The sequence below is a fragment of the Trichogramma pretiosum genome, unplaced genomic scaffold (assembly GCF_000599845.2).
Source record: "Trichogramma pretiosum strain Unisexual culture from Peru unplaced genomic scaffold, Tpre_2.0 scaffold2, whole genome shotgun sequence".
Classification (NCBI taxonomy): Eukaryota; Metazoa; Arthropoda; class Insecta; order Hymenoptera; family Trichogrammatidae; genus Trichogramma; species Trichogramma pretiosum.
Genome location: NW_019641687.1, coordinates 2216018 through 2239946, shown reverse-complemented (window position 1 = coordinate 2239946; position 23929 = coordinate 2216018). Strand labels below are relative to the sequence as shown.

At 47.1% G+C, this 23929-nt stretch overlaps 5 protein-coding genes across 8 annotated transcripts; 2 read left to right on the top strand and 3 right to left on the bottom strand.

Annotated features, from left to right (window-relative positions):
- The first annotated feature begins 2150 nt into the window (after nt 1-2150).
- Nucleotides 2151-23640, top strand: LOC106659059 (transcription factor SPT20 homolog). Of its 4 annotated transcripts, none has more exons than XM_023461516.1 (5): nt 2151-2359; nt 20877-21059; nt 21139-21363; nt 21436-22252; nt 23005-23640. In XM_023461516.1, the coding sequence occupies exons 1-5, from the start codon at nt 2228-2230 to the stop codon at nt 23430-23432; spliced, it is 1785 nt and encodes a 594-aa protein (XP_023317284.1). In that variant the 5' UTR covers nt 2151-2227; the 3' UTR covers nt 23433-23640. The 4 variants fall into 4 exon arrangements, with proteins under 4 accessions (XP_023317284.1, XP_014236844.1, XP_014236843.1 ...); XM_014381358.2 differs by lacking the exon at nt 2151-2359 and adding an exon at nt 5956-6026; XM_014381357.2 differs by lacking the exon at nt 2151-2359 and adding an exon at nt 7760-7839.
- LOC111694217 (hyaluronidase-like) lies at nt 3634-4153 on the top strand. The gene has a single exon (XM_023461519.1). It carries the CDS (start codon nt 3672-3674, stop codon nt 3909-3911), a length of 240 nt encoding a protein of 79 aa, XP_023317287.1. The 5' UTR covers nt 3634-3671; the 3' UTR covers nt 3912-4153.
- On the bottom strand, nt 10124-14588 carry LOC106659058 (esterase B1-like). Its single transcript, XM_014381354.2, has 8 exons — nt 13790-14588; nt 13586-13723; nt 13332-13497; nt 12871-13262; nt 12589-12742; nt 12223-12507; nt 12020-12152; nt 10124-11909 (listed from the first exon to the last, which is right to left on the bottom strand). Exons 1-8 carry the CDS (start codon nt 14012-14014, stop codon nt 11696-11698), a joined length of 1707 nt encoding a protein of 568 aa, XP_014236840.1. The 5' UTR covers nt 14015-14588; the 3' UTR covers nt 10124-11695.
- On the bottom strand, nt 15526-17054 carry LOC111694216 (esterase E4-like). The gene is made up of 4 exons (XM_023461518.1): nt 16706-17054; nt 16151-16640; nt 15869-16071; nt 15526-15785 (listed from the first exon to the last, which is right to left on the bottom strand). The coding sequence occupies exons 1-4, from the start codon at nt 16922-16924 to the stop codon at nt 15579-15581; spliced, it is 1119 nt and encodes a 372-aa protein (XP_023317286.1). The 5' UTR covers nt 16925-17054; the 3' UTR covers nt 15526-15578.
- LOC106658584 (juvenile hormone esterase-like) lies at nt 17263-19874 on the bottom strand. Its single transcript, XM_023461517.1, has 10 exons — nt 19587-19874; nt 19373-19510; nt 19123-19288; nt 18853-19038; nt 18586-18788; nt 18363-18519; nt 18143-18291; nt 17924-18068; nt 17738-17867; nt 17263-17665 (listed from the first exon to the last, which is right to left on the bottom strand). The coding sequence occupies exons 1-10, from the start codon at nt 19800-19802 to the stop codon at nt 17470-17472; spliced, it is 1686 nt and encodes a 561-aa protein (XP_023317285.1). The 5' UTR covers nt 19803-19874; the 3' UTR covers nt 17263-17469.
- Nucleotides 23641-23929: the final 289 nt, after the last annotated feature.

Sequence of the window (23929 nt, the reverse complement as noted above, 5' to 3'; positions counted from 1 at the left end):
AAGGCGTGTGCGCGAGTGAGCGAGCGAGCGCAATTTTGATAAAAGCTCGCTAATGACCTTTTCAATCACAATTCATGTCCTCAGCCGCGTAATAGTTAGCACGTGTTGTATACGTATATAAAAATTACGAGCCGTGATAAGATACGACAATATAACGCGAAGCAGTAGTAAAGTATAAAGCCCGAAATAAAAAGAGCACGAGTCAGCAAAAGTCGGTTAATTAAGAGAAATAACTCGCATTGTCCTAAGACACTTGACAAAAATGCATACAATGCTTTTAGCTCCCTCTCTCTCTCTCTGTCTCGACATGCTTCGCATGACATTACTCTTGGTCTAAACTCGTGCGGCTCTCTTGGTCCTCTCAAGCACGCAATGTACATGCAAAGAGCTCGAGCTATACACGTACACGCAGATGGAGAGAGAGAGAGAGAGAGAGAGAGAGAAGAGGAGACAGAGAAGAGCTGCTGTTGGCTGGCGGACTACACGCCGCAAAACTAATCCCTAAACTTTGCCTCGCTTCTCTCTGTCTCCTCCGTTTTCTCTCTCTCTCGCTCGCAGTTTAGGCATTATAATGCAGTGATGAAATCGCGTTATAATATTATTCTGCGCTTCTGGCCGGCGCGCGTCGTTTATTGCATTACGTTTGAAACTTGCGAGAGAGAAATGCCGTATTTTAAGCTGCGCACGAAAGCGAGCGAAACGTCAAATTCTCGCGCGAGCGAGCGCGTGCGATCGGTCGTTCGGTATTTTCTTATGTCACTCGAAAGCTCCCCGTGTATACGCGACTCGCGAACTTCCATATAACTTGAGATGACGAGCGCGCGAAGCTGCCTCTGTTGTTGTTGTTTTCTCTTAAATAGCGATCGCGACCCGATTGCACGAATATTCGCGTCGAGTCGCTCCTTGACAGAACGAGGACTCTGGTACGCGGCGAAAGCCTAAAAAGGTATTTATTTATCGAATACGTCATCGATGGCGAGGTGAGAGAGAGAAAAAAAAATGAAATAAATACAATATGTATGCAGCGGCTTACTCGTGCGCGCAGTGCGTAAAGCCAGGCAGCACACGATACATAACGTAGGTCGTGCGCGCGGATATATATATTTGTGTAACGACGATAACAATGAGCTGACGATACACACGGACGCGTAATATATATGCGTATATGTGTGTGCAGTGCGTACACAGCAGCAGCAGCAGCAACAACAGAGCAAAAGAGCGCGTGGCTCGATCGTGTGTGCATGTGCGGCTCGTACAGCACACAATAAAAGCACGGCGAATCTCGCCCGTACTCCTCTCTTCGCGCGAAACCGCCAACGCGTTCGGATAAGTACCTCGACACGGTAGAAGAGCGTTGGCGAATTTCAGCTCTACTAACGCTGGCTGCCTCGCTCTTGCTCGCTCCGCATTCGTATACGCGCGCCAAAGAGCTACTCCATACGAGCCCGCACTTACGGCGTCCGCTCGGATAATTATTGCCGACCCCAGTTTCTCTCGTTCTCGTTTATTATTTTGCTTTTTACTTTCCCGCAACTATATACCATACGACGACTATTTCGCTGTTTCGAGAGTAAGCGCGCGCCAAGCGGCCGCGCGCGCGTGTGTGTGTGTGTGTGTGTGCAATCATGAGCGAGTTTTTCGAGCCAACGACTAAACGAGCCGAGCGCGCACGACGATGAATCCCACACGATAAGCGTGAACCACTGCGGGGTCAAAAAAAACATTTCTAGTGCTGAGTGCTGTGATATTAGTACGTAATACATATAATATATAGTTTTTTTTCGCTCCTTTTTACTCGTGTCATACTTGCGCGCAACTAGTCACACACATGTTTTTAACGCGGATAACGAGATCGACGCTCCTCGTCTACCTGTGGATCTGTTTACTCGTTTTCATCGCGTCCTCTTCGTCGTCGTCGTTTTGCCAAGCGGACAGCAGTGGCGGCAGCAGCAGCGTCATAACGAGATGGCTCAATTTCGGGTACGTGCAGCAGTCCTCGGCCAATTCGTTTTGCCCCAAGAAATAAGTACTAAAGGCACTTGTGTGTGTGTCTCTCTCTCTCTCTATATATCACTACGCAGGTTGGAAGCTTTTCTATCGCCGCAGCAGCAGAAACCAACGACGGCGACGACGACGACGACGACGACTGAGGCGCCAGAACCCAAGGAGAAAAGCTCGCAAGCCTTTGAAATCTACTGGAACGTGCCGAGCTTTATGTGCCATAAATATGGGATGGACTTTCACGAGGTGTCGAAAAAGTACTCGATTCTGCAGAACGACGCCGACGACTTCCGAGGCAATCGCATTGCCATTCTTTATGATCCCGGAGATTTTCCGGCTTTTCTCAAGGACGACCGAGGTAAGAATTGTGCTTGCTACGCTTCCTATCTAGATGATAAAAAAAATAACAACTCGTCTCGAAAAAAAAAGCTCGCCGCAAAGTTTTTCGATCTCGACGCACACGAAAATTGGCAATTTGCATCGTCGCGTTATAATTGCGCGTTGCGGGTAATATGCTAATCTCCAGGCCAAGTCACGGCGTTTCGCTTGCAATAAATCAATTGTGCCTTGTGCGCAGTTCGGCAAGAAAAAAAAAGAACGGGGGGGTCGAGCTGGAAGGGAGAAAGAAAGTAAGAGCTTTAAAAAAAAAAGCGAGAATCTCGAGAGACGCTACAAGGAGCTTCTGCAATCTTTCCTCATCCAAGTCCGAAAAACTTTGGTAACTCGCGGAAACACGTCGGGGGGGCGTACGCGAGAGCTGTACTATATAAGGCGAGCGAGCCCCGAAACACACGATCTGTATACTACCAGCAGCACTGCGCTTACTACTACTACTTGGGAAAACTTTTGGCCGCAGATAACATAGTGAAGCGTAACGGCGGCGTGCCACAGGAGGGTAATCTCTCGCTTCACTTGGATTACTTCCGGCATCATTTGGCCGAGCAGTTGCCGAGCACGAATTTTTCCGGCATCGGCGTGATCGATTTCGAAAGTTGGCGGCCCATATTCCGCCAGAACTGGGCGTCCCTGCAGATCTATCGGGACCTGTCGATCGACCTCGAGCGCCAGCGTCACCCCTTCTGGAGCCCCAAGGCCGTGCAGCAGGAGGCCGAGGGCCGCTTCGAGCGCGCCGGCAAGCTCTTCATGCAGAAGACCCTGGACGCGGCCAGGCGGCTCAGGCCCAAGGCCGTCTGGGGCTACTACGCCTATCCTTACTGCTTCAACTGGACGCCCAGTCAGCAGAGCGCCCAGTGCGTGCCCAAGGTCATCGAGGAGAACGACCAGTAAGTCACTGACCCAAAGCACAGAGCTGCTTCGCGTGTAATTCGCGCGAGACAGCATCCCCCCCGGCGACGGGTACAAGGACCAAGTACATGATACGTAAAGTTTTCCCTCTCTCGCACACAGAATGACGTGGCTGTTCGGCAACGCCAAAGTGCTCCTGCCGTCTGTCTATCTGTCGCAAAAGTTAACTTCCGCTCAAAGGATAGGCCTCGTGCGGGGCCGCATTCAAGAAGCCGTCAGATTAGCCCGCAAATCCAAGAGCAGAGAGCCGACCAAAGTTTACGCCTACTACTGGTACAAGTATCAAGACCAGCGAAACAGTTTCATCGAGAAGGTAAGCCAACGTAAAACTACGCGCCGAGAGATAAGTATCGGATCTTGGAGAAATGAAAGGGCAAAATGTAAAGCGCCTTCGCTCTTCTCTCCCTCTGTCTGTCTTCCTGCAGCGAGAACTACTCGGCACGATAATGGAGATATCGCGGCGAGGCGCTGACGGCATGATCCTGTGGGGCAGCTCGGCGGACCTGGATACCGAGGCCAAGTGCAACGACTTCCGGGACTATCTGCACGAGGTCTTGGGACCGACCTTGCTGCGCGTCCAGCGCCAGATCAACAATCTCGTGTGACAAACATCGTTTGCGGTTGGTTAGCGCGAAAAACTGCGCGTGGCAATTATTGTTATTCACAGTTGCCGATCGATAATCATTGTCGTCGTCGTCGTCGTCGTAGTACGATGCAATATCTACATCGTATTGCAATTCACACGTGACATTTGGAATACGAAGTGTCAGCGAATGCGGGAACAATAAATTAAACGAAAAATCCTTATATATTTTTTTTCATTTTCCATCTTATCTCTTTAAAACGAGCTGGCAGCAGAGAGAATAAAAAAAAAGAGAGAAAAAAAAAGAGGAACGAAGAAAAATTGTATTCCCATCGCCGAGGTATATAGTGACAAATAATTTGCGCCTCGACTCTTTCATCCCGCGAAGCGAGGAGCTGCCTGCTCGCAAAGAGCGGCGGCGGTGGCGGGCGCAGAGCGAAAGAAAGGAAAAGCGCAAGTATATAAGAAACGAATGCGGGGTAAAAAAGAAAAGACGAAAAAGAGAGAAGCGAGCGAGAGAGCCAAGTTGAGGAAGAGTAGGGAGGAGGAGGAGGAGGAGGTGCGACGGGTTTTAATGGCTGAAGGTGTAAAAGTCGCCTTGTTCTGCAGCTGTAGTTATCCTCTTCTCTCCTTCTCTCTTATACGGAGCAGCGTATCTTTTCTTTTTCTTCGTCGCTTTTTTATTGTACTACGGGCTGTAGGTGAATATAGCAGCAGAGGGGCTAGGGTACTTGGCGTAGTACTGGCAGTAATACCTTTTTCCCGACCGTGTATCTTTTACGTCGTTATAACTGCCGCGAGACGGAGGACAAAAAAGAGCTTGTAAAAGATTGATATACGGCGTGGCACGTACGCCTCTGTACATAGCACGTATATATGCCATACTCGGTCGCTCATACAGCCGCGCGCGCGTATGCCTATATGATGTGACATTTTTTTCCTTTGTAAATAAGCGCAGCTCGCTGCGTTATATGGTAGAGCTATTGAAAAATGAATATATATCGCGCGTCGTTGTAACCATTATATATTATACGCGCGCATGTTATACAGGCTACACAAGCCGATCATGTAAATTTTTTTTTATAGTCGTACACGCGATCGAGGAGAAAAACTTTTTCTTTTTCTTTTTTTTTTTTTTTTNTTTTTTTTTTTTTTTTTTTTTTTTTTTTTTTTTTTTTACCTTGCCAGATGCAACGTTATAAACTTTTCGATTCCAATTTATAATGGCTTCGATGCGATAGACGAACGACGAGAAGATATATAGGCTGAATCAGCGATCGAACAATCCGGCGTGCCATTGGCGCGGCGCGCACATGCTCCTACCGTGTAATATGGCTTGCAGTTTATACAGTGTACCTTCATAGGATAGCTAAACTGTCAGAAACTGCCTGGAGGAAAACTCAATCTTCCACATTGGCGCGCGCGCTCGGCTGCACGAGGAAAATTACGCTTCGGGACGTAACGTATATGGGTGATTCTTGGGCAAAATTGCGTTTTATTTTTCTTGTATTCAGCAAATCTGCTTCGATAACAATGCAATTCGAATACGTGGTTTGTACTTCGTTGTAATAATGATATTTTTATTAATAAATTCACAATTATTGATTGAAATGTACGAAACCAATATCCAGTACTAAATAATTTATGCGGTCGAAGTAAATGAATTTGTTAGAAATAAGGAGAACTTCAGAAACTCGGAGTACCTGGTAGAAATGCTCAATATTAATACCACTTCGAGGCTCCACCACTAGATGGCAAACATACTTTTATCTTTAAATCTGCAAGTGACAAAGTAAACATAATTGTATAAGTCAAAACACGGGTATAAAACCGACGCTTTCTGCAAATTTGTAATGATGTTGTAACGCGGAATTATAATTCGCGCGTTAAGTCGTGAGCGCGGATTTGAATTTACAGAAAAGTAACTTGCGCGGCTCGTCGTACAGTAAGTACGACGAGCAGACAATAATAAATAAACGAGGGACCTACGATCGATCGTTGTAGCGCATGAACCCTCACTTCGTGTCCGAGCGTAAAACTGTGTTTGTGAACTTTGCGTGCGAGCGAACCAACGCGGATCCACCTCGAGCGACGACCCTGTGCGAGTGGATCCTGCAGACGACTTTGTCAGCGACGAGTAAGCGACCGAGTATCTATTGTATTCATTGCGAGCGTGCGTGCGGCCCTAATTTAATCGAATTATTACTAATTAATTTTCATGCGAATAAATCGCTTTATTTCATTTTATTAACTCGCGACTGATTATTTATTTCGTGTTGCCTATTTCGACCCATTTCAGCAAGGCGATTACTCGACGAGCAACGGCTCGTCGAGCATCTGTACGCGGGATCATCACCAGAGCTCGTCGAAGCAAGGTATCGACGAGTTGTATTGTGCAACGCGGGTTTGCGATCATATTCTCGTGTGGCACGAACTAGCCGGCTCTTCTGCAAGGCATTCCCCGTTACAATGTATAATTTCATTAAGTATACTTTTTATAAATATGAAGGTACCCATAACCCAACTTGAACTGAGATGTATAGCCATGACTTTATTCGGTTGAAAAAGGATTTAAAGTCGCGAGTAAAAATACAACACCTGCGAACACACTCGAAGTTTACTTTTTCAATTCGCAGAGAAAAATAGAGAGAACGAGAGACAACGATGGCCCGAGGCAGCTGAAAAATATTCGATGTATTTAAACGATCAAATAGATCGTATACCCAAAGGCGATACATACAAAAGCGCGCATAATGAGAAAAAACAAACAGAAAAAGGCGCCCGTCGCCGTTGTTGTATGTATTTTATTTTTTTTTTTTTTTTGGTCGTCGGTGTGTGCCGCCTCTCGCCACGGTGTCCCTGGCACATATGTACTTTGCCGTGCCACTACCTGTACGGTAATTAGCTCCGAGAGTCTCGATCAAAGTCAAGGAGCGCTTGCTTTTCTCTCTCTCTCTCTCTTTCTCTTGTGCTCACGGCTCACGTACACACTAACACACACGAGGGGCACGAGTACTTAAATACTTCTCACCATAAATTAACCGTTTTGCCGTTTGTCCGAGACTGCTTGTACCCCTTGGAGAGGGCGACATTTGGACGTTAAACTGGTATATTGCGCACGGCAGCTGCCGATCGGCGAGTGGAAAATTGCCGATTTTTTTCTCGAGATCGTTAAGGGGATCCGATCGTGGACCAATATAATCGGAGTAGGCCGGCAGCGCGTCGGTGGCATGCGGCATGCGAGTCTCGTCGAAGCCCGCGAGCGAGTCACACGCTATTACATCTCACCTGAAGTCCACGTAAATGCCGAGGCTATATTGTGCGCGCGCTGCACAGATTGCAGAATCATAAAAGCTGCTGCTGCTGCTGCATCTGGCGCAGCAATTATATTACGCCTGGCTCAAGCTCTCGCGCTCGCTGCTGTCGCGGTCCAGAGAGCAAGAAAGAGACGCGAGATCTGTACGCACACACACGCAGGCACATTGGATCTCGGAGAAGAGAAGCAAAAGGAAGGAGTATATATGTATAGGAGCGTATAGCTCTATCGCTCGCGTGTATGAGTGTGTGTACAGTGTCCGTGTGTTGTTAGCAAGTGGGAAGGGAAAATATATATAGCGCAGCAGCCGCCAAGAGCTATATAGGTATACAGCTCGAGAGGACCGCAGAGTCCAGCTCTCGCGCGCACTCACCGCAGTCTCTCTCTCTCTCTCTCTCTCTATCTTTCTCTCTGTCTTTCTCTCGTCGGTCTCGTCGTCGTCGTCGCCTATAGACCGCTGCGGCCTGGGCTTGTCTCCCTCTTGCTCCTTTGCAGCTCTCTCAGCCTCTCTCAGTGCGAGAATTGCGTGCAGCAGCAGCAGCAGCAGATATAAGCGCACACGGGCCAGTTGTGTCGAAGCCGTAAGCTGCGAGGTCGCACCTCTTTGGCGCGCGCGCGTGTGCTTGTTTTCCCCGTACGTATATATACACACACGTATACACAGCACTCTCATAGCGCATAGCGCAGCATCGCATTGCATACACACATACATACTTACATGCTCTCTCGCTCTCGATCGTATTATATATTCGCTCGATACGTGCATAGATTCATACACACACAAAAGTTTCCATACTCGCATGCATATGAGCCGTCGATGCACTATGCATGCACCTATATCAGCGGCAGTAGTAGTAGTAGTACGTGAGTGTGCGTGACAGAGAGGCTGCCAGACAGCAACACCTTTTTTGCGGAGCAGCGTTTGGTGCAGTGTATTCGTGTGCGAGTGACAGTGCATACACATAATTCATATAGATCTATGCCGATTTACATGTTCCTCGTCCACGCATCGACGTATCGCGTGCCCTGCCATCGGACCTGCATCGGTGCGCAAAGAGAAATTTCCACCCAACCGAATGATCATTCCTTGGAAATGGTCGATTTTGTAAACGATCTTTTGCGACGCGATCGGTAGTGCTGTTGACAGACGGAGGGAGAGACAGAGAGAGAGATAGAAAGCGATTTTTTTTTCTAAACGCGCGCACGCACGCTTCTCTCGACGATAGATCGACGCAGACGACGACGACTAAGGCGACGTCGAGTGGGAGAGAAAACGACTCGCATTGCCGACGAGAGAAAAAAAAAGGTGAGGCAGACACACATGCACATGCACGTCTATATACCTATACGCACGCAGCAGCTTCTATACTGCTCGAAAGAGTTGAGTGCCTACTACTACACACAGACAGAGAGCCGAGATTTTCTCCCTCCTCCGATCGCAAAATGGAGGAAAATCTATTGGAAAAACGTCGGTACGCGACGTCCGATCCACGATCGACCGAGCGCGCCAAATGCGCAGCGCGGATTCTTTTATTTGCCGATTTTTCTCCGTCTTTGTACGTTGTACCGCGGAACGTCGCACCGATCCCACGTACGTTGAGGACGACGATGTCTCCTTGCGCGAAACGATGTAAAAACACGATACGTACAAGTGCTATCGAGGGGAAAGGCGCGAGAAAGGGATCGCCGTCGAGAGCACACCGAGAGCCGCAGCGGCCTTTTCGAGTGTTTCGCACTGCAGCTCCTTCCTTTTTTCCTACGCCGCCTTTTTCCTTCCCGTCGTTGTCACTGCTTCGAGAAAGAGAGAGAGAAGAAAAATCTGCCAACGAGTACGGCACTATTTGCATTGCTAATAACCGATTGCATCGAACGATGATATAATGACAAATCGAAGGCAAAGAGGTCACGAGTACACGGGGGCCTAATCGCTTCTGTGCGCGTAAACGCGGTTTGCGCATAAATCTCGAGATGCGAGCGGAAAAAAATCGCACTTATGTAATCCTCGTTGATCGAGTATCCCAATTTGCTAATTATACCGTCTACGCGTCAACGCGCCGCGAGCGGCACGGCAAAAAAAAAACAGCGAAAAAATAAACGAAGCAGGAGGAAAAAAAGGAAACATCTCTTGTGGGCTTAATTACGCATTGCGTATACATTATTATATACATCATATCGTATAATGGATACATTGGACTTGCGCGAGAAAGGAGCCAAGCATTAAAGTGTCGTTAAAAAACACGCGACGAGAAGCGGAAATCGTTACTTATCCGCGCGTTTGTGCGCGAAATTTTTCGTCGCACCGCACACAGCACTCGATACTTATAATCGCACCGTACCACATGCATATATACACATACGCGCGAGATCCGAAAATCGGCATTAAATATGTTTACGGTAAAAAGTTCGCGGGGACACGATGCCTAATTTTAGAAGCTGACGATATTATATACACTTAGCGGAATTATTCGCGTCTCGTAAATCCCGAGGAACGATGGAAAGTCGATTTTTTTATTTCGCTCCCTCTCTTTCTCGCTGCGTGTGTATACATAAGCGATCGCTGGCTCGCGCGCCTGAGAGCTCTTATGTTGCATTTCTCCTGCGGTCCTTTGCATTATATGATATCGGTTCATCTTTCAAAATTTTATGTGTACATTATAATATTGAAAATGTGTCTCGATGATTCATAAACAGATATATGCGTATAAGTTGTTTCTTCTTCTTCTTTTTTATTCTTTCTTTTTTTTTTTTATCAATTTGCCAACCGGCACGGCAGCTTTTTTTGAAAGAAATGTGAAATCGTCTGATACTCCTCAATCGATCACCTTGAAATTTCAGTTGATTGAAGAGTGTCCTTCTGATTCGAGTATAAGGAAGGATTGTAAAGAGATACGCTATATGCGTATGAAAAAAAAGGCATATGGCAAAAAAAATTGTTTAATCGATATCTGCGCTCACATGTGAGAGAAGCATGACTTATAAGTAAGTAATTAAGCCGCTACATTAGAGATGGTCGAGTCGGTCGGCCGTCGCGGCGCGCACAAATAATAAAAGTCCAAAAGCGAGCCATCAATCAAAATCAACACCTTTTGTCGAAGCTCTCGCGAGACTCGGCTCTTGCTCGCTCACGCTCGGAGGGAAGGGTCACTTCTTTGCACGCCAGTCTTAGGCCCACTACTGCATTTCTTCTCCTCGTCTTCACTCTCTCTCTCTCTCTCTCTCTCTTTCTCTCGCTCGCTCAGACGCGCTCGCGTATACGTATGCGCGCATAACACGAAATTGTTATCCTCGCACCTTCTGAAATTTATTATCGTCGTCGGCTTGGCGTATATACCTATATACACGTAATATGCTCCGAAGCTCGCGTGTGTAAGTGTGCGTGATGCGTGCGTGTGTACGTCTCGAGTACATACCCCCCTTCCTTCATCGAGCCGCGGCTTTGTTATTTATTTATTTCTTTTAATTTTATTTCATTTTGTTGCTCGTCGAGTCGTCGAGACGGCAGAAGCGAGTCGAGAACCGATCGAGGTAATCGAGTATTCTCCGTCTCTCTCGCGCGCGGCTCTCTCGCGTGCATATAGTACGCGAGCATTTGCTGCGCGTATAATATGATCGTCGTCGCAACCTCCGCAGAGCCGCGTGCACGGGACGCACGGGTGTCTCTCGGTATCGATCTCTCGCGCACACATAGAATATCGTCTGTGTACATGTACCACCTATATAGCCTATATAGGCAGCTGCACACGTGAGAGGTGGGGTAAACCGGAAACGAGTCGGCGGCCGTGTGTGTGTGTGTGTGTGAGCTGCATGTGTGCACGTACGTATGCAGCTCTTGCGCATGTAGGCATACTTTGATGTTGTGCGTTGCCGTGTGTATTATATATGCACTCGCGTCTCTGGCGCGATACCATGCAGCAGCAGCAGCAGCGAAAGGTATTGCGCTCTTGAAAATTTCAACGTGTGCGTTTGTGCGGTCCGCGAGTAAGCCGCGCGACGTGCATGCATGTGTACGTATGGCTATATAGGCGTACACACGATATTATTATAGGGGATTGCTAGGCCGCGCCGGAGTAAAGCTCGCATGCTCTCTCGGACGCGAGCCGAGCAGTTTCTGCCAGCAGCCAAACGGATTAAATGCGAATAACGAGTTTCTCTGGAAAAATCCTGCCACGCGTGGGCTCTTGTATATATGTGTGTGCAGTGCATGTACGTCTCGTCCCGAGAGCCCGACCGACTGCAGGCACACATGCAGCTATGTACGTACGTACGTACGCGTCTGTATCTGTTCATCGTCGTACTTTTTGCTTTTCATTTTATACGTGTGTATCGGCTGCGCGAGCTCGCTCGTGGATAATTGCAGAGTGATTACATTAAAAGGCCAAGTCGACTGCGGGGAAAAATGCATTTTTACACTGTATGCTCCCCCCGCTTTTTTAATGGAACGAGAAAAAGAGAGAGAAGAGATGTAGGGCGTTTATAGAGGAGATGTAGTATTAAGAATCGTTGTTGCAGTCGTTGATAAAAGTCGAGGTGCCGAGGCCGAGGTTCTCGTAGATCGATACCCTCCAGTTGATGGGCCTGCTCTTCACCTCGGGCTGCAGCTTCAGCTCCAAGTGCTGGCCGCTTTTTCGCGAGTCCGGCCAGTAAATTCTGCTCGCGTAATTACTTTCCGCCGCCCGTGCTCCATCCACCGCTGGCGTTGGATTTCTGCGGCACATATTGTACATTTTGTTACTTGTGTCAAAAATCATAATATACAAAGTACGAAAATATCCAGCGTAAGTGCTTTTGGCTACTGATACGCGCGCAGCTCGTACCCGTGCTTGGCGAAGTCGCTCCACAGACTCGTGTAAACGTCGATCATCGACGTGACGTTGGTGTCACTCAGCGAAAAGTTCGTGAACGTCGGCATGTGAAACAAGAAGGGCAAGTCTTCCGCGTGGCCCACATCTGCAAAATCATCGCAGTTCAATTAGTTATGCAACTTTACTGTGCTATTTGGTCATTCATTAGACCGCACCGTAATCGTTGAAAATTTCGCCGGCTCGTCTGAACAGACCCGCGCTGTAGGCCGATCGGTAGTAATAGATCGGATGATCGTTGTTTTTCGACATCAAGCGCTGCTTCGAGTCGATGCCCAGTATCAAGTAATCCAGAGTTATCTTGAAGAATCTCGTGAAAAGTGCCCCGGGTAATTTGAGGATGTCGTTCATGTACTGAATGGCTTCGAAGAAAGGCGTTTCCGGGGTGATGGATATGTTGAAGTATCGCTGCAGCTGATGATTAAGGATGATGAAAATGACCACTGAAAACGTATCGATTAATTAATTTCTTTCAACATCGTGTAGCTGTTACGTATCCTTTTTTAGTGTATCAATTAACTCACAACGAGGCATAGCTATGAACTCGTTAGACGTATAACCGAGCATGTGGGGCATTTTCTCATAGTCCCCGGACTCGTAATACTTGAGGACGCAATTTTTCAAAAACCTTTCACCGTTGCCGAACGGCTCAGTTCTCTCGATCGTCGGTCGGAAAATCTATAAATAATATATTGCCAAAGTTATTTGGCACAGTTTATGTATACGCAACTGACGCAATTAATATTATATACGCACGCAACTTAATATTAACGCGCAGCTGATCTATATATATAATGTTAGCTCACCGAGGAGATGGAAAATATTCTGGCAGCTTTGAGCAGATCGTCGGCCGGTTTGGCCAGCAGCTGCCTCAGCAGTTCATCCTTGCTCTTGGTCACGATGCCCATTTTGAGGCCCAGCGCGAATCCCTGGGCCTCGGCCTCGACGTTGCTCGCCAGTGCCATTATGGCCAGGGTGAACGAGCTCATGGAGATCGAGCGGTGAAACAGGCCGCGCGACATCTCCGACACGGTGTGATAGTCCACGGACATGGCCCCGGCGCTGTGGCCGAACAGAGTGACTTTCTTGGGGTCGCCGCCGAACAGGCCGATGTTTTTGTTCACCCACTTGAGGGCCATATTTTGATCCTTCAAGCCTTGATTGCCGGTGGCGTTCTCGTGATTTACGTTCAGAAATCCTGCAAACATTTTAGTTAAGATTAAAGATTCTCGCGTTGAATTGAAGACGACTGACATAATATACGCACCAAAAGGTCCTAGACGATAATTGAACGTCACGACGACGACGTCCTTTTCTATCAAATAATCGGGCCCGTACAACTCGGCGTTCGAGTATCCCCAGAAAAAAGCTCCACCGTAAATCCAAACCATCACGGCTTTGAGATCGCTCCTGTTGATACTTTTGAAATTCGTCTGGACGAACACAACGAGACGCAATTAATTAACACACACACACTTATAATTTCTGAGCGTTTCAATCGTCAGCAAAATTGTCATTTACATGTGGAGTATAAACATTCAGATAGAGACAATCTTCGGATCCGATCATGCTCAAGTTGAAGCCATCGTACTGCATACAGGCGTCTCCCTCTCTGGTCGCGAGCAACACATCTGTCCATCTGTTTTTCTCCACCGGTGGCTAAAATTCAATACAAGGAATTAATTTTCAAAAGCAATCATACTTGATCGTTCGATCTTATCGAACCTTGAATCTCAACTCGCCCTCTGGACTTTCGGCGAAGGGAATACCCTTGAATGAAGCGTACTCCCGTGATTTTCTAATCGTTTCGAGGATCTCACCCTGGACCGGGCCACTCTTCGTGCGAATTATCGAGGTCAATTTCGACTCGGTGCAGACCACGACGTAGCAGAAGCACAGCAGAGCGACGATGACGGCGACTCGTCGTCTGTTCGTCGAGCGAGTTTTCATCTCGTGCACACGTGGTGCGTGTGCATGTGCACTCGCAAAGAGTCGCGCTATCCAACTGAAATTGGAAAGAGCCTTTTCCGCGAGAGTTCGCGGCTGTAATATAGACACAGCACGCGTTGCATTCCCACGTGAATGGAACTACATGTGTGTACACGCATGTGTATAATACATTTCACAGTGATATATTTCACCGTGCATGGACATTTATTTATTTTTTTTCTTCTTCTTCTTTCCACCGACTCAAATAAATTAGAAACACGTTTCTCATTATCATTCCAAAAATTGCTCTTTATTGCGAAGTCTCGCTCATTGTTCAGCAAACCTTCCTTATTCTTCTTTTTTTTTCTTTCTCATAAAGCACATAACATAATATATAATATACAATATCGCAACGCGCAAATGTTTCAAACGCATATATATGTAAGATAACTTGATATACTCGCGGGTGCGCGCGTGGCTTTGTCGCGCTGGTTACGCAATTTATTCTTTTTTTTTTATCTATGTACACAATAGAGGTAACTTCAGTCTTTTTACTTCATGCCTCATTATATTATATATGCGAGCTCGATGATGTCTCGGCTCGCGTGCACACGCGTATACGACGCGCATCTGTTTCGTCTTCATTAATAAAACGCAAAATCATCGGCGCTGCAGTCGTTCGATTGATAGGATCGGCCGTGGCCGGCGGCCTCGAGATTCGCCACGTTCTGACTGATGGGCCGAGGTCCCGTTTGCGGATACAGGTCCATCTCCAGGTGCTGTCCCCACACGCCAGAGTCGGGCCAGTGTAAGCCCAGACTCGTCTCGTAGGACGGCGTTGGATTTCTGAATCGCGAACCAAAAAAAAATTTTCTTTACGCGAATGTTCTTATTTCATAGCATAAAGTCACTACAATCGTGCAGAAAAAGCAACTTACCCGTATCTCGCGAAATTCGTCCATAGTCGAGTGTAGCGATCGATCATGGTATTCGTCGCCGGATCGTAGAACGACAGTTCGGCATGAGGAATGTGAAAAATAAAGGCCAAATCCTCGGCGTGCCCGACCCCTGCGCGTCGCAAACAAACAAACAAACAAACAAACGCAAATGATGCATCGCACGAGTGCAGCTTCTAAGATTACTCCGCTATGTAATATATTACCGTCGATGTTGAAGACTCTGTTTGCGCGACTAAACAAACCAGCCGTGTAGGATGATCGATAATAGTAAATAGGGAAGTAATTATTCTGAGCCATCAGTTGCTGCTTCTGGTCGATGCCGAGTATGTACATTCGATCGGCTATCATCTGCGATTCGCAAAAAAAATTATGTTTCTTTCGTTTTTTTTTTGAAGAGACAGCTATAGAGTCGAGGAACGATGCAAAAGCGAAAAAAAACAGTTTACCTCTAAAACGTGTTTGACGATGCCGATCGGGATATCGGTCAAGCCCGTCGAGTGCAAAAGTTGAATGAATTGAAATATATCGTCCTCGGGCGTTAGATCCCAACCCAAGGTATTTCGCAGTATATTTTTTAATAATATGAATATCGAAGCTGTAAAATTAAAAAAATTTTGTGTTTGTTGTTATCTCGTGTCGAGTAACTTTATAAAAAAAAAATAAAATAAATAGATACCTTTCGGGTAGAGAAGTGGCTCCAAAGACGTGAAGCCGAGCATATGCGGCGCTTTGTTATACCTGCCCGTCTCATAGTACTTGAGCGGGCAGTGCTTTAAAAATCGGTTGTCATAGTATCCGTATATTGTCCTCTCGATCGTTGGCCTGAACTGCGACTAAAATTGAAGGAAAAAAAATTGATCTAGCGTCTGATACATCGATGACCTGTTCATAATAAAAGCAAATGAATAATACTTACAAATGGCCACGATCGAGTAACGCTCAAAAACGTCTCGGCCGGGATCGTGTAAAATGCGTTCAACAGCTCTTGGCTGTTACCGGCATAAATGCCCAGCTGGGCTGCCACTGAGTAGGCCTCTTGCTCGGCCTCGACGTTGCTCTGTAGGCCCCATTGCTCGCAGAGCGGAGAACCGCTCATGGATATCGATCGACTGAATAAACCTTTTGGAACGAGGAAAAATTTGGTTATTTTTTTAACGAAACAGATAAATTAGTTATTTAACAAATAGAGAGTACTGACCAGCTGACATTTCGGACAAAACGTGAAGATCGACGGACACGGCGCCAGCACTTTGACCGAAAATCGTGACTAGATTGGGATTTCCTCCGAATGCCGCTATATTCTGACGAACCCATCGCAAAACTAAATTCTGATCCTTGAGAGCTTGATTTCCAGTAGCATGAGGATGATTGAGGTTCAGAAATCCGAAAATGCCGAGTCGATAATTGAAGGACACGAGAACGACGTCGTTCTCCATCAAATAATCGGGCCCGTAGAAATCTGTATTCCCGAAACCGGAAGAAAATCCGCCACCGTGTATCCATACCATGACGGCCTTGAGATTGTTGGAGTTTATGGCTGAGAAATCGACGTGAGGCGTGAAGATGTTCAGATACAAGCAATCCTCGGAACCGATGATGCTGAAGTTCATTTGATTAACTTGCGAGCAGGCGCTTCCCTCGCTCAGCGCGTACAATAAATTTCCCCATGGCCTTTTCTCCACCGGAGGCTGCCACGCATACAAAATATTCGATCGGTAATTTTTCAAAGCAATTTAGCTATGAATTATCTTACCTGGAAACGTAAATAACCCAAGGGTGGCTCGGCGTATGGTATTCCTTTGAACGAGGCGTAGCTGTACCTGTGTCTGACCGTCGTTAAATATTCACCGACCACGGGCCCGGATTGAGTTTGAATCACTGGCGTGTACTGCGCTTTTATCAAATTTATCAAGCTCGATAAAAGAAATACCTTAAATATATTATCACGAAGCTCAACGTTCAATTCTATCATTTTGTTAATGAAAAATTTTGAAAGCGTCCTAGCTGACGGCAACTTGGTAACTAACGAAGGATCATCTCCTTCTCGACTATTTTATAAGGACGGATAGCAAAATAAAGTAAAATATATCTATTGTCGTTTTTTCTACGAATACATTTGAATATGAACTTATCGTTTAGGCTGTTGAACTTTTGTCGGCAAAAAATTGATCCTCCAAACCAGATCTAGTGTCTGCTACGCCTATGTCACCTACTGGTCTAAGACGCGTGTATACACTGGGTCACAATGGAAATTTTTAACTTTAAAAAATTCTTTGATACACTATCAAATATACATATTTTATTGTGAGCCATAAAAATTTACAAGCTTATGAGCTGGGCAACGAACTTTCCACTATGTATTTTTCATTTAATTCAAATACAAGTCAAACCACTAAGAAAACAATACGAAGTGCGCAGCGATCGAGCAGCGATAACATTTTTTTCTGCCGCGACATCGACTGCGCGCGATCGCTTGTCCGACTTCCATATATTCTATAAAGAACGGATCTGTGTGACTCAGTGCAACTCGTCGTTGAATCCGCAATCGTTCAGCAGTGGTAATTTTTCCAATCCGCGAGACTGGGCGCGTGCCACGATTTTGGTGACGCGTCGGGGCTTCAGCTTCGGTGGTAGATCGATTTGCAGAAGTCGTCCTTTTACCCCCGACGGAGGCCACAACATTCCCAGAGTCTCGTTCGTCGGCGTTGGATTGCTGTTTCGAACGAAGCAAATTGTTAGAGAATACATATAGTCTATTTGTCGTTCTGTCATTCTCGAGGCGTACTTGTATTTGGCGAAATTAGTCCACAAGCCGGTGTACGTGTCGATCATCTTGTTGACACCCGTGTCTAGGAATGAAATATTCAGCAGAGAAAAGTTGAAGAGGAACGGCAAATCTTCCGCGTGCCCTACACCTATTGTTTAACCAACAATTAATTAAATGCCTTTTAGAAATATACCCTAAACTTACCATCAAAGCCAAAAATTTCATTCGCAGTTTTTATTAATCCACCCGAATAGTTCGAATAATAATAGTATATTGGAAATTTATTATTTTTTGACATCAAACGTTGCTTTGTGTCTATTCCAGCGGCGAACACAAAATCCGATGAAACCTTGGACAAAAGAGATTGATATTAGATTTCGATAAATTTAACGACGAAATATTGAAAATTGATTATATTGGTACGTCAAGAATGTTTCGTATCGTCGGTGCTATTTTTTTTATCAAACGACCGACAGGCTGCGTTTGAAGATGTTTGAAAAAAGGATCGTCCGGTTGATATGTCACGTTCAATGTTCTTTCCAATATGTTCCGGAATCCGATGAAAACTGCGCCTAAAATTCATTCTAGCCAACCTTGACGTATGGTTTTTGTAATCATGAATGTTTTAATTTCGACAACTTACTTTTGGGCCAGAAACTCAATTCGAGCGAATTGTAGCCCATCATGTGAGGGCCTCTGTTGTATTTTCCCGCCTTGAAAAGCTTCATCGGGCAAGATTTGAGAAATCTTCGCTCATTTCCAAAAGGAACGGCCCTCTCGATGGAAGGTCTGAAAGCTAACTTTAAGGGTGATTAGCGACTTTGTTCTCGCTGGCAATGTAGCGGGTAAATTTTGACGAAACGAACCGGCGAATTTCCGAGCTCCTGCACCAAAATGTCTTTCACCGACGCCTCGTAGAGCTTTTCCAGAATCCGATCTTTGCTTCTTATTATAATGCCCAAGCCAGCGGCGAGCGTGTAGGCGTTAAATTCGGCCTCCCTACCGCTGCTGAATCCCCAATAGTAGTCGAGCACCGAGCCGCTCATCGCGATCGAATTTCTAAATAAACCTGAATTGGCGCGCGAGATAGTTTTATTAGCGGCTTAGCAGTAAATCGACAGCTGTGCACTCACCGCGCGACATGTCCGATAGCATATGATAATCGATCGAGGCTGCACCGGCGCTCTGGCCAAATATGGTGATCCTGCCGGGGTCGCCGCCGAACAAATCGATGTTTTTCTTTGTCCACCTGAGAGCTAGATTCTGATCCTTGAGGCCTTGATTGCCGGTGGCGTTCGGGTGATTCAAGTTTAAGAAACCTGTTGTGGGATTCGTTATCTGATTTTATTGGATTGCTCATCTGCGTATATATATTTTTTTATATAAAAGGAAAAATTGTCGACCTAAGATTCCGATGCGATAGTTGATCGCGACCACGACGACGTCGTTCTCGATTAAAAAGTCAGGCCCGTAGAGGTCGCGATTCTTGAAACCCGAGGTGAAGGCCCCGCCGTGTATCCAGACCATCACTGCTTTTGCATCGCTTTTATTCAAATTCTCAAAGCCAGTCTGCAATCATTCAAACGATATAAATCTAACGCGAGCCACGTAATTTTTCCATGTTTTTGTTATTCTTTACGATGTGTCGCTTACGAGAGGAGTGTAGACATTCAAGTACAGACAATCTTCGTCTCCCATAAACTGTATGCTTATCTGGTCCAATTGCGGACAAACATTGCCCTCGGCCGTGGCATTGAGAACTTGGCTCCATTTCGCTTTGGGAACTGGTGGCTGCAATTAGTCGAGGGAAAACAAGTCAACTCACAATATTAGCAGCACTGATTACGTAGCGAATGACGATGCATACCCTGAATCTTAGTCGCTTCAAGGGTGGCTCGGCGTAGGGGATTCCCCGGAAAGACGAGTACTTGACGGATCTTCTGACGGTCTCGACAATTTCACCCCTCACAGGTCCACTCGCCGTTCGAACCACCGAAGTGTACGTAATATTTTCTCTCTCTGCTGCTGCCATTGCCACCACGAGGGCAGCGAGCACAATTAAAATCCGCGAGGAGTCGCACATGCTTCTCCGCTGAAGTTTGGACTATCAACTCCTTCAAATGAGCTCGTCTCGTTCCGACGAACTAACGATTCGATCGCGCAATTTGTCGCACTCGAGTCGTGTCTACACGCATAATTGGTATAGCTCTCTTGTGTGCGTCCATGTGTGTAACTTACGTATATCGTCAAAAGCAAAAAGCCATCCTTGATATGATAATCATCAAGAGCACATTTAGTGCTGATCATGCATCTCGCCTCCTTATATGATGTATCATATCTTGACCTTGGCTCGACGACGTCTGCTGCGCACTATAAACGCGCCGCGCGAAGGATATCATCGTGCGATTGGGGCGCGCAAAAAAGTGCGATTAATCGATAGACGCTATAGCGACTATACATAATTGAGACATTAATTGATACGTGTGCAACACGTGTCGACGAAATATCAGCAGCGTCATTTTTACCGCTTACCATTTCGTGTCCGCGTATAATATAATATCGCGCGTATGAGCGCAGATCCATCCGTTAGGCCAAAAAGATCACCTGCTCATTGTATATAAATACAGGCAGGTAGGCCAGAGAACCGCAGGTATATATATAGTAAAACACATAAAAAAAGGCGGCGGCCCAGGCAGGTATACGCGTACAGTCAGAGGCTTGCAGGCGGCTGCTCACGATGCACCGGCAGACGAAGAAAAACAAAGCGAAATCTTTATACGCGTGTATGTAGGGCCGGGTCAGTGGCGCGCGAGCGCAAAATAAAACGAGCAAAAAGTCCCAAAACACGAGCACGTGCTGCGTGGCGCCGGAACAAAACGGCCGGAGAGAGAGAGAGAGAGCGAAAAAAATTGTATCGCGCGCGAGGATCTCCCCGGAAAAAAGTAGTCTATTTGGCGCCACTTAATAGCCGCGCGCGCGCCCGCTCATCTCCTCTTCGTCGTCGTCCTCCTCCCCCTCGTCCTTTCCCTTTTTTCTTTTTTTCTCGATCCCTTCTCTCTCTCTTTCATCCTGCCCATGGCTCTCTTTACTCTCTTCTGTGCGTTATAAGTTCGAAGCAGTCACAGAGCTAAAGTCAAATTTATATCCGCTGTTTTAGGAAGGAAGGCCCTGGGCGCTCGAACGCTGTGCACCGCACACAACAGAAGAGAAGAATCGAACAAAAGGATCGAGAGATCGGCAACTACACACAAGCATGGGACAGCTCGGTAATTTCGGCGCTTTGCTCGCCTTCCTCGTCTTGGCGCAATCGAGCCTATCGAGCGCCCACCGAGAGCACAAGGTTTTTATTCCGACTCTTTTTCCGTCCTATGTATACTCAAACGACTACGTCTAACGATGATTTTTGTCGAATGAAATAGGTGCACAACATCGTGCTCTACCCGGACAAGGAGTCGTGGTGCAAGACGACGCCGATCAAGCAAGTGGTAACCTGGCCGTCGTGCGCACCTCAGGAGCTCGACAACAACGTCTGCGTCGGCGCCTGCTTCTCCTACATGGTGCCGCACAGCGAGCCCTCGGCGCCCGGTGACCTCATCAGGCCCTACTGCGACTCGTGTCAGCCTCTGGACAGCGTCTGGCACACGGTAAGGATCGCTAGCCTTCAACTACTCGATCGCAAATAATGTACATGATTTATTGGGCGTTTATATGCGCAGGTAACTCTGGACTGCAAAGACAAGGACGACCAGCCCACGACGATGCAGAAGAAGGTGCAAATAATTACAAACTGCTCGTGCAGCTCGTGCACCGAGTCGTCGCGCATCAAGCCGGACTTCGACAGTCTGCTGCAGTCGCTCGAGTTGGCTCACGCGGCTCTGCAATTCCGCGGGGCCGCAGCCGCGGCGGCTCGTCGTCAGCAGCATAAGCAGGAGCAGCAGCAGCAGCCACAAGAGACTCCGACCGATCAGCCGCCGATGTATCAGCCGGCCCAGGCCGAGCCACCGCAGACGCAGGAGCAGCTGCAACGCGAGGAACAGCAGCAGCAGCAGCATCACGAGCATCACGAGACGGTGCAATCATCAACCGAAGCCGAGCAACAGCAGCAGCAGCAGCAGCAGCAACAACAACAACAACAACAACAATCGACTCAAGCACCATCAGTAATATCGGCGCCAGAAGTGGTAGCCGCCAGCGAGTCGGTCCCGCGCGAGCCGGCGCCCGTCGTCGTCGATCCAGCCAAGCAACAGCAACAGCAGCAGCAGCAGCAGTCGAGCGACGAGGCGCCGGCGGCTGGACTGCAAGGCGCCACTCATGGCACTGGCAGCAACAACGAGACGCCCGACCTCCTGCTCAATCCCAATCTCAATGGCTCCTCGTCGTACACGGCTCCCGCTCGTCACGGGGGCCTGCTGGCCAACGAGCGCTTCGTCAAGCTCTTCAAGCAGCTCAAAGACTCCTACCAGCCCAAGGACAAGCTGGAAAAGCTGGAAAAGCTCGAGGGCATCGATAAGCTCGAGAAGCTCGAGAAAATAGGTGAGATTACGCGCGCGCCTCTAAGAGAGAGATGAATCTCTGCGAGTAGTAAAAGGCCCTCGCTCCCCATCCTCCTCCGGCTCTCGGCTGCCGCCACCGCCGCGCGCCAAATAAATTATGCGCAGCTTTTACGAAGATGACCTGACACTAATTGCCGACATTGTGCAATCTATAAAACCTTCCTGTGATCCTCCCTGGGCTCTCTTTTTTCTTCTTCTTTTTCTTCTTTCTTTCGACCGCAAAATTTATACAACTCGCGACTTTTAAAGTTAATTATGTACCGTTATGAGCGAGCGACGCGCGCGCATATGTATATATATTGTGTATACAGCTAGCTATATGTAGTCACGCAGCCACCGCACAGCTCCATTATAGCTTATGCTTGTCTCGCAAACTAGATCGATTTATCAGCGCGCACGGATCGCGATGCTTTCTGGGAATGCCGCAGATTGAGCCATTATTTGGCCCCGGTCAACTGTTGTGGCTACCTTTTTCTTTCTCTTCCTCTAGGTCCCCTTTATCTATATACGCAAACTCGTAAACATACACCTGTAATTGTATCGCGTCGGGAGTGTGTAATTTAGCCAGTGGCCATTCATCAAATCCACCTGCGCTTCCACGAAAAACCCATCGGAGACGCGAATTACGTTATGCAACTCGCGTCCATATACCGATCCAAAGAATTAATGATCTCCGACCGTTATACGTCGATATTTTATTTCTCATCCTTCTCGTCTCGTTTTTGCCCAAAGAGCTGCTGTCCCAACTCACGGAGCTTCTGCACAAGTACAGCGCCCAGGAGGAGCCGAGCGAGTCGCGTGAGGGCAGTAGCAGCGACGACGACGAGGGAGCCGAGCCGAAATCGTCGATGATGCTGGATCAGCTGCTGCAGCTGGTGCCGCGGGCCTCGTCCTCGTCGCCGCCGCCACCGCCACCCGCCGACCCGAAGGACGACGAGGACGACGAGGAGGTGCCGTCGCTGTCGGATCAGCAGTTGCGCGTGGCCGAGGCGCTGCAGCATCGGGGTCACTCGCTGCTCCTCGACAGCGACGTCAAGGAGAAGATCGACGTGGCTTCGGACTATCTGCATCCGGCCCTCGAGGGACAGGAGATCAGTTATCATGACAATCACGTCGACAAGACGAAGAAAAAGTCCGAGGACGAGTTTGCCGTCGAATAAATTTACTTCGTTTATGCATACGCACGTGCGTGTCAATTGCGGATAAAAAAGTATAGAGACGCTTTCTGGTCTTTACCGACAGTCAGTAACTTATTTCAAATTGTTATATTGTATTGTAAATTGTAATTTTTAAGCTTTAAGCGCATACTTATTATAAGTTTAATTGTGTAAAGTATATGAGAAAAGATTCATTTTATTATCGTGAAAATGTGTACATATATTGGCAATAACGAATATAGATATACGACAAAAAAAAAGGAAGAAATTATTTTTGTACAACGAACGTGTGAGGAAATCACGAATATCGAATAAAAATTGTGCGCGAATTTCATACTTGAGGAAATAGCGAAGCTAGGATATTTAAATTAAAATTTTCATACGCATTTTCCGAGATTTTCGCTTCGATTCGTGATGTTCAGGATCTTCAGTGAAAATTCCAGGAAACCCATTCGAAAATTTTAATTTAAACATGACTGTGGTATTTCCTTAATAACGGG